The 15,622-nt window shown below is 36.1% G+C and overlaps 2 protein-coding genes across 2 annotated transcripts; one reads left to right on the top strand and one right to left on the bottom strand.

Annotated features, from left to right (window-relative positions):
• Positions 1–10,356: 10,356 nt before the first annotated feature.
• LOC123878649 lies at positions 10,357–13,042 on the top strand. Its single transcript, XM_045925963.1, has 2 exons — positions 10,357–10,777; positions 12,199–13,042. The coding sequence occupies exons 1-2, from the start codon at positions 10,594–10,596 to the stop codon at positions 12,939–12,941; spliced, it is 927 nt and encodes a 308-aa protein (XP_045781919.1). The 5' UTR covers positions 10,357–10,593; the 3' UTR covers positions 12,942–13,042.
• On the bottom strand, positions 10,779–13,435 carry LOC123878633 (protein ALP1-like). Its single transcript, XM_045925945.1, has 2 exons — positions 13,033–13,435; positions 10,779–11,733 (listed from the first exon to the last, which is right to left on the bottom strand). The coding sequence occupies exons 1-2, from the start codon at positions 13,326–13,328 to the stop codon at positions 10,845–10,847; spliced, it is 1,185 nt and encodes a 394-aa protein (XP_045781901.1). The 5' UTR covers positions 13,329–13,435; the 3' UTR covers positions 10,779–10,844.
• Positions 13,436–15,622: the final 2,187 nt, after the last annotated feature.

Below are 15,622 nucleotides of genomic sequence, written 5' to 3' on the forward strand. Positions count from 1 at the left end.
TGAGGAGTACTTATTTGTATAGTATCGAAAAAAGATTTGAGTATTATCGAAATGAGTAAGTATCGATACTTAGGTGGTATCGGAAAATCCCTATTTGCAGGTTTCATTAACGATTTCATGTACTGTGGTGCAGCGTTGCCAGAATGTTACTTTTGTAACATTTTACGTTACTTTTGACCCCCTCATGTTTCCTCCATGTTACACGACTCAAAATGTTACTTTACGTTACTTTTAGGACTTCATAAAAATATTCAAATTTTTCCCAGCAAACCAAAAATAATCGTGAAACGGAACGCATCCAAAACAGTTTTCGTTTGTCGTAATTGGCCCATTTGTTAGTTTATTTCACTTTCTCTAAGTTATTGGTCTAGATTCACTTTGTTTTGTAATTACTCTGTGATTAAAAAAGTGTTTTGTTTGTTTTTCTCTGTGACTCAACTTTGTTTTGGCCAAAGACCTTAAGTGTAAGGTCTTTGGTTTTGGCTAATAGTTATTCGTGGACTTCGTCTCTGGTGGCGTTTGCTGGCGCGCGTGTTGTGACTTTTTGGAGTGTTTTTTTGTTAGAAGTGGCCGGTTTTTGTGTTCTGCTAGTGTTTATTGGTGGTGGAACTGACCAAGGAACTGACTGGGAAGCACTCTAAAGGGGCGCCGCGTGTATGTCGGCGGGCGCCGGTACAGACGAAGTCCATTCTATAAGAATGGACTTCGTCTTTTTTTTTCTCTCGTCTGGCTTTACAAAGATTAGCCAATGTCAAGTTTGTAGATATTTTCAAGTTAGGGAAACTATATAAGTAAGGACTTCGTCCGTGCCGGCGCTCGTCGACATACGCACGGCGCCCCTTTAGAGCGCTTCCCAGTTAGTTCCAGCATGGTTCTAGCACCAAAAACGCCAGTGAAACACAAAAACCAGCCACTTTTAACAAAAAAAAAAACGCTCCAAAAAGGCACTACACGCGCGCCATCAAACGCTACACAGACCAAGTCCACCTAGTGCGTAGCCTCTCAAACTCAAACAGTCCTGTGTTGCCAGATCGCCCGATATAAGACGATTTTAATCTTTTTAACCCCCGATCCAAAAAGAGGGGTGTTATAAGTTTGACGTGTGTATCTGTGTATGGCATCGTAGCTCTCAAACTAATGAACCGATTTTAATTTAGTTTTTTTGTTTGAAAGGTGGCTTGATGGAGAGTGTTCTTAGCTATAATCAAAGAAAATCGGTTCAGCCGTTTGAAAGTTATCAGCTTTTTTCTAATTAATGTAACCTTCACTTGTTGGGGTGATATAAATTTTTAATTTACACTTGTATTATAAATTGATTAACAAAATAAGTTATAGCTATTCAAAGACATTTCTAAATCCGTTGTTATATTATTATTTTACATATTGATTTGTTTTTCTTTTTCAGGATCAGCAGTCAATTTATTCAATCAACAATTATTATTACGATTCTTTTTAAGCTTAACTAATGAGACAAGAAAACTGTTTAAATTTTTGTATAATAAAGTGCCATATTAACCTGTGCACCTTATTACTTTTATTTTCCACGAAAAATAAGGAAATGTTACTTTTCTCGTGAAAATGTTACATTTTGAGATGTCTCGTGTTACAATTGACTATCTGCCACTGGCAACACTGCTGTGGTGTGTCCTAAACGGAAACTGAATGATATTGTTTTAAATGAGTCCCCTGTCGCCAAAAATCTGAAATAAAAGTATTACATAGATCAGGGTTGATATAAAAATATACTAAAATATACGCAAAATTTTATAATTTTTTATAAATAAAATTGGAGTTTTAATTAAGTTTGTAATATTAAAATAACCGCTTTTTACTAAATGCTTACACGGTACATTTACCAAAATAACATTTTTTACAATTTTTGTCTATCTGTCTGTCTGTTTGTTGCGGCTAATCTCTGGAATGGCTGGACCTATTTTGACGGGACTTTCACTGGCAGCTAGCTGATGTAACAAGAAGTAACTTAGGCTTTTCATTTTGGAAAAAAATAGGACTCTCGAAAAAAAATTAAAACCAATGAAAATACCACAGTTACAGCTAGTACCACACAATAAATTTACATAAAATTTATTGTGTTTGTATGAATTAAACGGGTATTTCTGTTTCAGGTACAATATGTAAATCAAGATGGTCGAATATAAGAGACAACTTTAGAAAGAGTATTCAAAAGAATGTTACTAAAAGTGGTCAAGGTCGCAAGTCAACCAACCAAGCCATATAAATACCATGAGCAACTAAGTTTTTTGGTAAAAATTTTTGACGACAGAAATAACATTGAAAATGTCAATAATGACAACGATACTATACAAAACCATGAATCTAATATTCCAGAATCTCCACCGACTCACCCGCCCCCGCAAGAGTCGCCCGCTCCTGAATCCCATCGTACTGATTCGCTAACATATTCACCTATTCCATCACCAAGTTCACAAAATTCGCAAGCTTCGTCAACAAATCATTATCAGCCATCATCATCAGTAAGAAGTCGTGGATCCCGAGGACGCAAGGTGAATAATAATGATTCTGTAAGAACAGCTTCATCAGAAGTTATAGATTATTTGATTCGCCAAAATGAGCATCCGGTTGATATATTTTTGGCATCTCTTGCTCCGACTCTAAAAGAATTGCACCCTTGTGATTCATTTTAATGAATTGTTCCTATCCGTCCCCCTAATCTGTCCCCTCGGGGGGACGGATAGGAATAAAAAGTTCGATCTGTCCCCCTACACGGACGAGGGGACAGATCGAACTAATTCTTTCCGAACTGTCCCTCTGTTGCCAACGAACTAATCGAAAGAATCAGACAGATGAACAAATTATTCCTATTATCTGTACGCCAAAATAAAAATAATTAAGCATCTTTACTATTACGCTATCAGTTACCGCTATTGTAACTGTATACTGTAACAAACAGTGGATTGCGTAAGACTTTATTTACACTGGATCAATACTGTAAAGTTAATAAATGGGATCTTAACGTTTCTAAATACTTTGCCGTATCTTTTACACGTAATATTATGTATGATCTATTTGTGAAAACTTGTTATTAGCTTTAATTTTCTTCTGCTCTTATCTATTTACTCTGTCTAATTAGCTGTAAATCTCCCTTGTTAAAAAATTTTTATTTACTATCATCATTTTTATCCAGGCCTGAATAATAGTATACTGATTCTCTTTTCATTAACCCCCGACCCAAAAAGAGGGGTGTCATAAGTTTGACATGTGTATCTGTGTATCCGTGTATCCTGCGTATCTGTCTATGGCATTGTAGCTCCTAAACTAATGAACCGATTTTAATTTAGCTTTTTTTTTGCTTGAAAGGTGGCTTGACCGAGAGTGTTCGTAGCTATAATCCAAATGAGTTCAGCCGTTTGAAAGTTATCAGCTCTTCTTGTTACTGTAACCTTCACTTGTCGGGGGTGTTATAATTTTTTAATTTACACTTGTTCACTCACAGTTTGATAAATCACAGTATAATATTTAACATAAAATCAGTCTTCTTCGCCTTATACGCCAACGCAATCTTTAGATCAAATTCGTATTATTAACAACAATTAGAAATTAACTAAAAGTATTTAACTAAAACTAAAAGATAATTTGGCACAAAATAATTAATAAAATCAATCAGAGAAAGTGTTAATTAGTCAAGTCAATGAAGATGTAAAAAGCCAATCTTCGGAAATCCTCAGAAACCGCTCCCATTTTAAGTTTTTTTTAAAGTTTCATTTTTTTAATATTATTTAAAATCAAAAACTTTTTGAAGCTGGGAACTAAGTATTAATTTGACTGTACCTTACTCGATGCTTAAGCAATATGAGATAGACGTCATTTGTCCCGCCTTAACGCATCTATCTCGCTCTATCATATAGCGCTGTCCCTCTCCTTTACCACCACCGCCCAGCAGTGCGAAGCGCGGCCCAAAGTGGCCGCGTTATTTTATTGGCGTTTTGTTTCCCGCCGAGAACGGTTGTGCTTGCTAAAATGCAGCACTCTGGAGAAAAAATTACCTGCATTGGATAAAGTATTATAATACTCATGCAAGAGTATAATTACTTAACAATATTTCATAGAGGTTGTAAACCAGATCACGTGAGTTTTTCAATTTATTTAATTCTTGTAAATGTTTGAGTATAGAAATACTTTTATTTCTTAAGCAAAATTTTACTGCATAGCTAAATTCATTGGCTATTTATGAAAATGTCATCTTAGAGGTAGTTTGTTAATTTAAATACATGATTCAACAGATAGTTTGACATCGCATGAGTCAAATATCGATTTTATTAAGCTACCGTTAATGAATCCTATATAATTTCCAACAATTCATTGTGAACGGAAAACTACTTCATAAGGTAGGTAGTTTTTGAAACATTTGCAATTTTTGTTACATTCAGCGCCATAAAAACCACAGTTGGTTTTACCTGGCACTGAGTTAATTAATTATAGCTATACAATAAAAATAAAACTATAGAAACCAGCATAATACCAAATTGGTAATGTAGGTACATAGTATTTAATCTTGTGGGTAGGTAAGAACAATGTGCAGCGCGACGCGCAACGTCGTGTACATTCACGTCATTCGTATTTTTAAATGCTATCATTTCTATGGAAAGAAATGTTGAAATATTTATTGGTTAAAAAAAAAAAAAAAAAAACTAATGCTATTTATGATTTAATATAAAAGGTATCCGGTAGTACCGGTGCTTCCGTTTTCATTTACTTTTAGATTCTTTTCGTTTGTCGTAATTGGCCCATTTGTTAGTTTATTTCACTTTCTCTAAGTTATTGGTCTAGATTCACTTTGTTTTGTAATTACTCTGTGATTAAAAAAGTGTTTTGTTTGTTTTTCTCTGTGACTCAACTTTGTTTTGGCCAAAGACCTTAAGTGTAAGGTCTTTGGTTTTGGCTAATAGTTATTCGTGGACTTCGTCTCTGGTGGCGTTTGCTGGCGCGCGTGTTGTGACTTTTTGGAGTGTTTTTTTGTTAGAAGTGGCCGGTTTTTGTGTTCTGCTAGTGTTTATTGGTGGTGGAACTGACCAAGGAACTGACTGGGAAGCACTCTAAAGGGGCGCCGCGTGTATGTCGGCGGGCGCCGGTACAGACGAAGTCCATTCTATAAGAATGGACTTCGTCTTTTTTTTTCTCTCGTCTGGCTTTACAAAGATTAGCCAATGTCAAGTTTGTAGATATTTTCAAGTTAGGGAAACTATATAAGTAAGGACTTCGTCCGTGCCGGCGCTCGTCGACATACGCACGGCGCCCCTTTAGAGCGCTTCCCAGTTAGTTCCAGCATGGTTCTAGCACCAAAAACGCCAGTGAAACACAAAAACCAGCCACTTTTAACAAAAAAAAAAACGCTCCAAAAAGGCACTACACGCGCGCCATCAAACGCTACACAGACCAAGTCCACCTAGTGCGTAGCCTCTCAAACTCAAACAGTCCTGTGTTGCCAGATCGCCCGATATAAGACGATTTTAATCTTTTTAACCCCCGATCCAAAAAGAGGGGTGTTATAAGTTTGACGTGTGTATCTGTGTATGGCATCGTAGCTCTCAAACTAATGAACCGATTTTAATTTAGTTTTTTTGTTTGAAAGGTGGCTTGATGGAGAGTGTTCTTAGCTATAATCAAAGAAAATCGGTTCAGCCGTTTGAAAGTTATCAGCTTTTTTCTAATTAATGTAACCTTCACTTGTTGGGGTGATATAAATTTTTAATTTACACTTGTATTATAAATTGATTAACAAAATAAGTTATAGCTATTCAAAGACATTTCTAAATCCGTTGTTATATTATTATTTTACATATTGATTTGTTTTTCTTTTTCAGGATCAGCAGTCAATTTATTCAATCAACAATTATTATTACGATTCTTTTTAAGCTTAACTAATGAGACAAGAAAACTGTTTAAATTTTTGTATAATAAAGTGCCATATTAACCTGTGCACCTTATTACTTTTATTTTCCACGAAAAATAAGGAAATGTTACTTTTCTCGTGAAAATGTTACATTTTGAGATGTCTCGTGTTACAATTGACTATCTGCCACTGGCAACACTGCTGTGGTGTGTCCTAAACGGAAACTGAATGATATTGTTTTAAATGAGTCCCCTGTCGCCAAAAATCTGAAATAAAAGTATTACATAGATCAGGGTTGATATAAAAATATACTAAAATATACGCAAAATTTTATAATTTTTTATAAATAAAATTGGAGTTTTAATTAAGTTTGTAATATTAAAATAACCGCTTTTTACTAAATGCTTACACGGTACATTTACCAAAATAACATTTTTTACAATTTTTGTCTATCTGTCTGTCTGTTTGTTGCGGCTAATCTCTGGAATGGCTGGACCTATTTTGACGGGACTTTCACTGGCAGCTAGCTGATGTAACAAGAAGTAACTTAGGCTTTTCATTTTGGAAAAAAATAGGACTCTCGAAAAAAAATTAAAACCAATGAAAATACCACAGTTACAGCTAGTACCACACAATAAATTTACATAAAATTTATTGTGTTTGTATGAATTAAACGGGTATTTCTGTTTCAGGTACAATATGTAAATCAAGATGGTCGAATATAAGAGACAACTTTAGAAAGAGTATTCAAAAGAATGTTACTAAAAGTGGTCAAGGTCGCAAGTCAACCAACCAAGCCATATAAATACCATGAGCAACTAAGTTTTTTGGTAAAAATTTTTGACGACAGAAATAACATTGAAAATGTCAATAATGACAACGATACTATACAAAACCATGAATCTAATATTCCAGAATCTCCACCGACTCACCCGCCCCCGCAAGAGTCGCCCGCTCCTGAATCCCATCGTACTGATTCGCTAACATATTCACCTATTCCATCACCAAGTTCACAAAATTCGCAAGCTTCGTCAACAAATCATTATCAGCCATCATCATCAGTAAGAAGTCGTGGATCCCGAGGACGCAAGGTGAATAATAATGATTCTGTAAGAACAGCTTCATCAGAAGTTATAGATTATTTGATTCGCCAAAATGAGCATCCGGTTGATATATTTTTGGCATCTCTTGCTCCGACTCTAAAAGAATTGCACCCTTGTGATTCATTTTAATGAATTGTTCCTATCCGTCCCCCTAATCTGTCCCCTCGGGGGGACGGATAGGAATAAAAAGTTCGATCTGTCCCCCTACACGGACGAGGGGACAGATCGAACTAATTCTTTCCGAACTGTCCCTCTGTTGCCAACGAACTAATCGAAAGAATCAGACAGATGAACAAATTATTCCTATTATCTGTACGCCAAAATAAAAATAATTAAGCATCTTTACTATTACGCTATCAGTTACCGCTATTGTAACTGTATACTGTAACAAACAGTGGATTGCGTAAGACTTTATTTACACTGGATCAATACTGTAAAGTTAATAAATGGGATCTTAACGTTTCTAAATACTTTGCCGTATCTTTTACACGTAATATTATGTATGATCTATTTGTGAAAACTTGTTATTAGCTTTAATTTTCTTCTGCTCTTATCTATTTACTCTGTCTAATTAGCTGTAAATCTCCCTTGTTAAAAAATTTTTATTTACTATCATCATTTTTATCCAGGCCTGAATAATAGTATACTGATTCTCTTTTCATTAACCCCCGACCCAAAAAGAGGGGTGTCATAAGTTTGACATGTGTATCTGTGTATCCGTGTATCCTGCGTATCTGTCTATGGCATTGTAGCTCCTAAACTAATGAACCGATTTTAATTTAGCTTTTTTTTTGCTTGAAAGGTGGCTTGACCGAGAGTGTTCGTAGCTATAATCCAAATGAGTTCAGCCGTTTGAAAGTTATCAGCTCTTCTTGTTACTGTAACCTTCACTTGTCGGGGGTGTTATAATTTTTTAATTTACACTTGTTCACTCACAGTTTGATAAATCACAGTATAATATTTAACATAAAATCAGTCTTCTTCGCCTTATACGCCAACGCAATCTTTAGATCAAATTCGTATTATTAACAACAATTAGAAATTAACTAAAAGTATTTAACTAAAACTAAAAGATAATTTGGCACAAAATAATTAATAAAATCAATCAGAGAAAGTGTTAATTAGTCAAGTCAATGAAGATGTAAAAAGCCAATCTTCGGAAATCCTCAGAAACCGCTCCCATTTTAAGTTTTTTTTAAAGTTTCATTTTTTTAATATTATTTAAAATCAAAAACTTTTTGAAGCTGGGAACTAAGTATTAATTTGACTGTACCTTACTCGATGCTTAAGCAATATGAGATAGACGTCATTTGTCCCGCCTTAACGCATCTATCTCGCTCTATCATATAGCGCTGTCCCTCTCCTTTACCACCACCGCCCAGCAGTGCGAAGCGCGGCCCAAAGTGGCCGCGTTATTTTATTGGCGTTTTGTTTCCCGCCGAGAACGGTTGTGCTTGCTAAAATGCAGCACTCTGGAGAAAAAATTACCTGCATTGGATAAAGTATTATAATACTCATGCAAGAGTATAATTACTTAACAATATTTCATAGAGGTTGTAAACCAGATCACGTGAGTTTTTCAATTTATTTAATTCTTGTAAATGTTTGAGTATAGAAATACTTTTATTTCTTAAGCAAAATTTTACTGCATAGCTAAATTCATTGGCTATTTATGAAAATGTCATCTTAGAGGTAGTTTGTTAATTTAAATACATGATTCAACAGATAGTTTGACATCGCATGAGTCAAATATCGATTTTATTAAGCTACCGTTAATGAATCCTATATAATTTCCAACAATTCATTGTGAACGGAAAACTACTTCATAAGGTAGGTAGTTTTTGAAACATTTGCAATTTTTGTTACATTCAGCGCCATAAAAACCACAGTTGGTTTTACCTGGCACTGAGTTAATTAATTATAGCTATACAATAAAAATAAAACTATAGAAACCAGCATAATACCAAATTGGTAATGTAGGTACATAGTATTTAATCTTGTGGGTAGGTAAGAACAATGTGCAGCGCGACGCGCAACGTCGTGTACATTCACGTCATTCGTATTTTTAAATGCTATCATTTCTATGGAAAGAAATGTTGAAATATTTATTGGTTAAAAAAAAAAAAAAAAAAACTAATGCTATTTATGATTTAATATAAAAGGTATCCGGTAGTACCGGTGCTTCCGTTTTCATTTACTTTTAGATTCTTGCAGATTAAAAGTACATAATTGATTACATTGAAAGGAAAAGGTTCAGGTACCAGTTTTCAGATTAATCGAGCCTATTGAAAGTGAACAAATTTATAGCTTATTAAATGATGTAAAACTTTCGTGCCTACCCACCTACCACGATAAATATATATTATCTCTCACGATATGTTGATAATTTGACCGGCTTTCATGAACTGAATCCGTGGTAGATGCCTTTTACGATTCAAAAGAACTGGCATAAGTCTAATTGAATAAAAACATTTTGAATTTGAATTCTATTCATGGTTATATTCAGAACAACGGTATTAGAGTTACCTAAGAGAAGCGAAAGTGTAAGGCTCAAAGAAATGTTAAAAGGCCTTTTATAAATCTACCTTCGCCACGCAGGCGTATTTTTGGAAAACAGAGTGGCTCTTCGTGGGAGTATACATGGCAATGTTTTTGGCCATTTAAGAATCTAGCTCCGCCTCGCAGGCGCAGCTTAAAAATTATTGGAAAACAGAATGGCTCTTCGTGGGAGTATACATGGCAGTGTTTTTGGTCATTTAAGAATCTTACTCCGCCTCGCAGGCGCAGCTTAAAAATTAAATGCCTCCTCGCGGGAGTGCATGGGCCATTTGAAAAACCTAGATCCACCTCGCAGGTGCAGCTTAGAAATTAAATGCCTCCTCAAGGGAGTGCATAGGCCATTTAAAAACCTAGATCCACCTCGCAGGTGCAGCTTAGAAATTAAATGCCTCCTCGTGGGAGTGCATGGGCCATTTAATAAGCTAACTACGCCTCGGAGGCGCAGTGTAAAAGTCAAGTAAGCAACTCCTCGCGGGAGTGTGCATGACATTGTTATGGTCTCAGTGGAATATCAATCAGTCGCTCTTGGGCGCCACCGATATTTATGCTAAGGTTTACGCTCCGTTATACCTGTTTTTGCTTCGAAACCTCCTTTGGTTCGTCTTGGTCAACTCAATTTTACAGGTACAGGCTTATGACCTAATGTTTTGGCCGATTAAAAATCTAGCTACGCCTCGTAGGCACAGTTGAACTACGCGGGCTGGTCAGCACACCTCGTGCATTTGTTTGTAATGGTTCATGCCTACTTGCCCTTGCAGGGTAGTCGTTGCTAGGAGCACAGCTGCTCTCGTTTCAGTCACGACGTAAATAATTTTAGGCTAAGTTCATATGGCCGCGCGGTACCGCGCGGAACTACGAACCGCGCGGCACAAGATCAATATAAACGATAATTATCGTCTACATTACCGCGCGGTACCGCACGCCAACGCGCGGCGCGCTCTGACCCGCGCGCAAGATCTAGAACCGCGCGCTGCCGCGCGGCACAAGTATTTCAAACCTGTATCGACCTGTTCAGTTGATCCGCGCGCCTTGAGACGGAAAGACACATAGATCGATGCAATGAGTACCGAAGATGACATTGTGCCTATCGATTTGCTTATCGACGAAATCGAAAAAAGAGATGCGATTTGGAATCTTAACTCTAAGGATTATTCAAATAAAATATTAAAAAGAAGGTCTTGGGAAGAACTAGTTTTAATTTTTTGCAAAAATGATGATTCCGAAGAAAAAAAGAAAAATTTGGGTAAGTTTTTTTTTAATTAGTTTTATTTATTTAAAATAAGTTTTATAAAATCATAGGTAGGTACCTATTACACCATTTTATCTTGCCAATCTAATTTACCTTCAGTAACAAAATAATTTGTGAATTTAGTTCGAATATTATCTACTTCATGGATTGCTCGTCCACTGTTAGTTGGATTCACATTAGGTAATGGCGCTGGATTGATCATATCATCCTGATTTATACCATCTCTCATCCTTACCAAGTTATGTAAAACACAAATAGCTTTGACGATATCAACAGCAAAATCTATCTTCACGTCTATTGGCCGGTGTAAGATACGCCACTTGTTACACATTATGCCAAATGTACATTCGACATACCTTCGTGCTAAAGAAAGGCGGTAGTTAAATATATTTTTTTCTTTTGACAACATTTTACCACCATAGGGTCTCATCAAATTTTTAGTCATAGCGAAAGCCTCGTCAGCTACAATTACGTATGGTAGTTTAAATGCATCGCTCTCATTATTTGTGATAGATCTAGGCTCTGGTAAGTTCAACGAATTTTCTGAGAGTTTTTTGAATAATGACGTTTCCTTGAAAACACCCGAATCACTGTCTTTTCCGTAAGCTCCAACGTCTATCCATATGAAGCAATAGTTAGCATCACATAAAGCCATTAAAACTAATGAGAAAAAGTGTTTGTAATTGTAATACATTGATCCTGATTCTGGTGGCTGTATTAAACGAACGTGTTTGCCGTCCAACGCTCCAACACAATTTGGAAAATATGCTTTATTTTCAAATTGTATAGATATTTGTGTCCAGATTTCTTTTGTTGGTGGACTCATGACCAAAGTTTTTAAATTTCTCCATAAAACTTGGCACACTTGCTTAATTATACCCGATATCGTAGACTTGCCAATTTTATAACCATATTGTAACTCTGCAAATGAAGAACCAGTTGCTAGGTACCTGTAACATAATAGTTATTTAAGATACACGTGCATAAAGTAGATCTTTACCGAATAAGTGCTACAGTGAAAACACAAGCATAGCGAGTGTTTACAGTGTGGCACGCGAGCATAAAGTGCATATGCTCACGTGCCACGATAAATATTCCATTTCTATTCCTACTCCTATTCCTCGTCAAATTCCTATTCCCATACCTATTCCTACCCCTACTTACTCCTATGCCTACTCCTATTCCTATTCCTAATTCTATGTCTATGTCTATTTCTTTTAAGTAAATCTTTACTGAATAAGTGCTACAAAGAAAACACATTCATAGCGAGTGTTTACAGTGTGGCACGTGAGCATAAAGTGCACAAAGTACAATTTGCATAAAGTAGGTCATAAGGACTCTTTATGCACCCGTATCGTACAACATTTTTCAATAGTTTTGCAATGAAAACTAATAATTAATTATTTACTTTCTAGGATCGATTTTGCAAAAAAAATGGAAAAATTTACGAGATGCCTATGTAAAAGAACTTAAGAAAACAAAACATTTGAAGTCCGGTTCCTCAGCATCAACACCATCTTCATTTGCGTATTTCCAAAGATTGTCATTTCTTAAACAAGTTGTCCAGAAACGAAAAACTGACAACAGCCTTGATGTTGCGGAAGTTACAGAGAATCCTGATTTGGATAGTGCAGTTAACAGCAGCGGCGTTCAAGCTTCAACAGAAAATGTGCTCCGGAAAAAATTCAAACTTCACCCTGCCGATGAACATTTTGCAAATCTTTTACAACAAAGCATAAATACTCGAAATAATAATGCAGCAGAAAAGAAAGATGACGATGAAGATAAATTATTTTGTCTTTCATTGGTTAGGGAAATAAAAAAAGTTCCTGAAAACCGGCGTTTAAAACTGAAAATTGAAATTTATAATTTATTAGAACGATACCAAGCTACACGAGCACAGCCACTTGAAGATTTTAACTACCCGTCTACTTCATATAGCTCACAACGACCACCCAGAAACTATCATGCTTCATTTCAAAGTTCTCAATATAGCAACCCAATGCAGTACTCTGATAGAGAATCAACACAATATGGCTATACAACTAGTTCATACACTTCACCTCCCACAAGTTCATCGCAAGTAACATCACCCCCGGGTGATGTTACTTGTGACCCGTCATACGAAGATTCTCAAGAATTAGATCTGTTCAATTAAACTAAAAGTTAATTTGCCAAGAAGCCTCGCTCATAATTTCTTATTTTTTATAATTTTTACTGTGATTATGATTAATAAACAGTTAACTTACCGCAATGTTACAATGAGTTTTTCTTTTGGTGATATGCAATATCTTACAGCATTTTCACTGGATTTTAAATCATTTTCAATGAAATCGTATAAAAAATCAAAGGTTGCAACTGACATACGGAAATAATTAAAAAAATTTTCTTCATGTAACCTCAACTCAGGGTATAAGGTGACAAACAGGCTTGAAGAAAGTCTGTCACTTAATATTGGATGCACCCAGTATCGCCTTTGTCGTCTTCTGCGACGTCTCAGTCTTCTATATAAAATCCACAAGCAAATTGCCTCCTCCACGTCCATTGTATATCAATGTTAATGCCAGACTGGCGCTCGTATATACCCTGTCATGTGAACTCTAACATCGCGCGGCGGCGCGCGGTGCCGCGCGGCCATATGAACTTAGCCTTATGGTCTTTTGTATGACCTTATTAACGAAGGTATGGGTTCTAAGCGATACCGAATGCAAATATAATGATATAAATTTCAGAGGCCACTTGCGTCACGTAACAAACAAATTGGGAAGAGTAAAAGCTCCGAAATTACACATAGAAATATAAATATATTCTTATATCTCATAAAGCGTACCGCATACCGCTTTTTACAAGCTCCCGATATTTTTAATGGGAGTCATCCGAACATCGCAGTCCTATTGCCATAAATTGACATCTACAGTGTGTACAGTGAGCAATGCAATCATCTTGAATTGGCTATCGCTCTCTTGCTGCTGGCTAATTGCAGCAAGTATTAAGTTTATAACATTGTGTTATTCACATCTCTCAAGCTAAAGGAGCCATACTTCTGACCAAGTAAAGGTGCCTATAAATAACATGAAAGGAAAGCCAACAAAGCAATTTATTATTTTTATTTAGAAAACTTAATTCTATCATTACACGCTAATTCAATGGATAAGTTAACCTAAATTCATTATCATGATAAACGCACCACCAGCTCACTACAGAGCACGGCTGTCTTCACTAAATGAGAAGGGTTAAATAGTTTGAATTATATAATAATATTTTTACTATTTACAACTAACCTAATGAATCTATACTTGTCATATCGTTGTGGTTTATATGAGCTTGCCAAGTGATCAACTGATCAGGTAGATTTGTTCAGTGACTGACATGAGCCTGCGAACTTCGTACGTGAGTGACACCCGCTGCAGTACGCGAGTGCGAGTGTATGTTTGCGCCAACAGTGGCGGCTTGCGTCCACGTGACCCACTATTTCGGCTCTCAAGACTGTATTTTCTGAAGAATAGCAGGTTTTTGCACCTTCCCTCATATTATTGGTCTGCACGAAGCGAAGGATTTGAGATGATGGTATCAGAATCTCCTTTCTTCCATCTACATGCCTTTTGCAGCTTATTCTCTCACAAACAACGTTGCATGGACATCGCATTTTCGTGCTTGATGGGCAGACTTCTCTTGTCGAGCCTTGGACCAAACCGATGCATTCCAGGAGAAATTTCCGGTTATTGTAAGTTTCAATCAATCAATATATTTTTGATGTAAATGCGTGTATGCTAAGAGCAATGCATTTGATGGAAAAGTCAACAGGATGTTAGAGTTTATTTAAAAGTATCACCTCATTTCCAAGGTCATGGTCAGCTTTTTCGTCTGGCATGGACTTATGACAGAAGAGGACGCAATCTGCTCCTCTCTGGGAACTGGCATCGTGGCTACCAGATTACTATTATCATTATTTATTATTATTTATAATAGACTAAGCAGCTTTCGCTGATTCGTCTATATCAGAGGTGCTTCGAGTTTTCCGAATGTTTGTTTAATGTTTTCTTGAACTGGTTAACAGAGCTTGTCATAACTACATCCTTGGGCAATTTATTCCATATGTGACCGACTCTGTTGGTCAGAAAGTGTTTTAATGAATTTGACACTGATAATTGACATGTAGCTTCATGTCATGTCCCCTAAAGCTAAGATTGCTCCTTCTCAGAAACATGCTTTCAAAGTTGGGACATTTAATAGTTATTTAGTATTTTGTACGTTTCAATCCTGGATCATAGTCTAAATACATTTTCAGTTTTGCAACAAAACAACGGTCATGCCGACTATGTTTCTAGACTTGGCATTCCTCTGAATTAGCATTTGCTAACCGCATAGTCGTATGGCGGAGAAAGACTTTAGAATGAAATGCTAGATTTATTCGCACCTAGCCGTGCCCGGTATAGCAAATTTATAATCTTAAACAAGACAGCTTTCCTACATGGAAAATTTAATGTTAACTGTTAAAATCGTTTTCCAGTTCAAAGTCACATGACAAAAATTTTCATATGCTCTGCTCGTGGCAGAAGATTCATGGTTATACTTTTAAAATAAAACAACCCATTTATTTTTCAAAATTGTTGGTTCAGAAACTAATTCAGCGGACAAAAATTCATTTCAAATCTATCGAATTTCTATATTTCGAATAATAACTTTGATCCAGCCTGATGTATCAGAACTTAAGATCTGTTTAGGGGTTGTGATTTAATTTCATAGTTATTCGTAATTGTAACATGGTTATTAATTCTGAGTGAATTAGATCTGTGTGCAAGGATGCTACAAGAAGCATTTACACAATACCTTACCTTG

The sequence above is a fragment of the Maniola jurtina genome, chromosome 26 (genome assembly GCF_905333055.1).
Source record: "Maniola jurtina chromosome 26, ilManJurt1.1, whole genome shotgun sequence".
NCBI lineage: Eukaryota > Metazoa > Arthropoda > Insecta > Lepidoptera > Nymphalidae > Maniola > Maniola jurtina.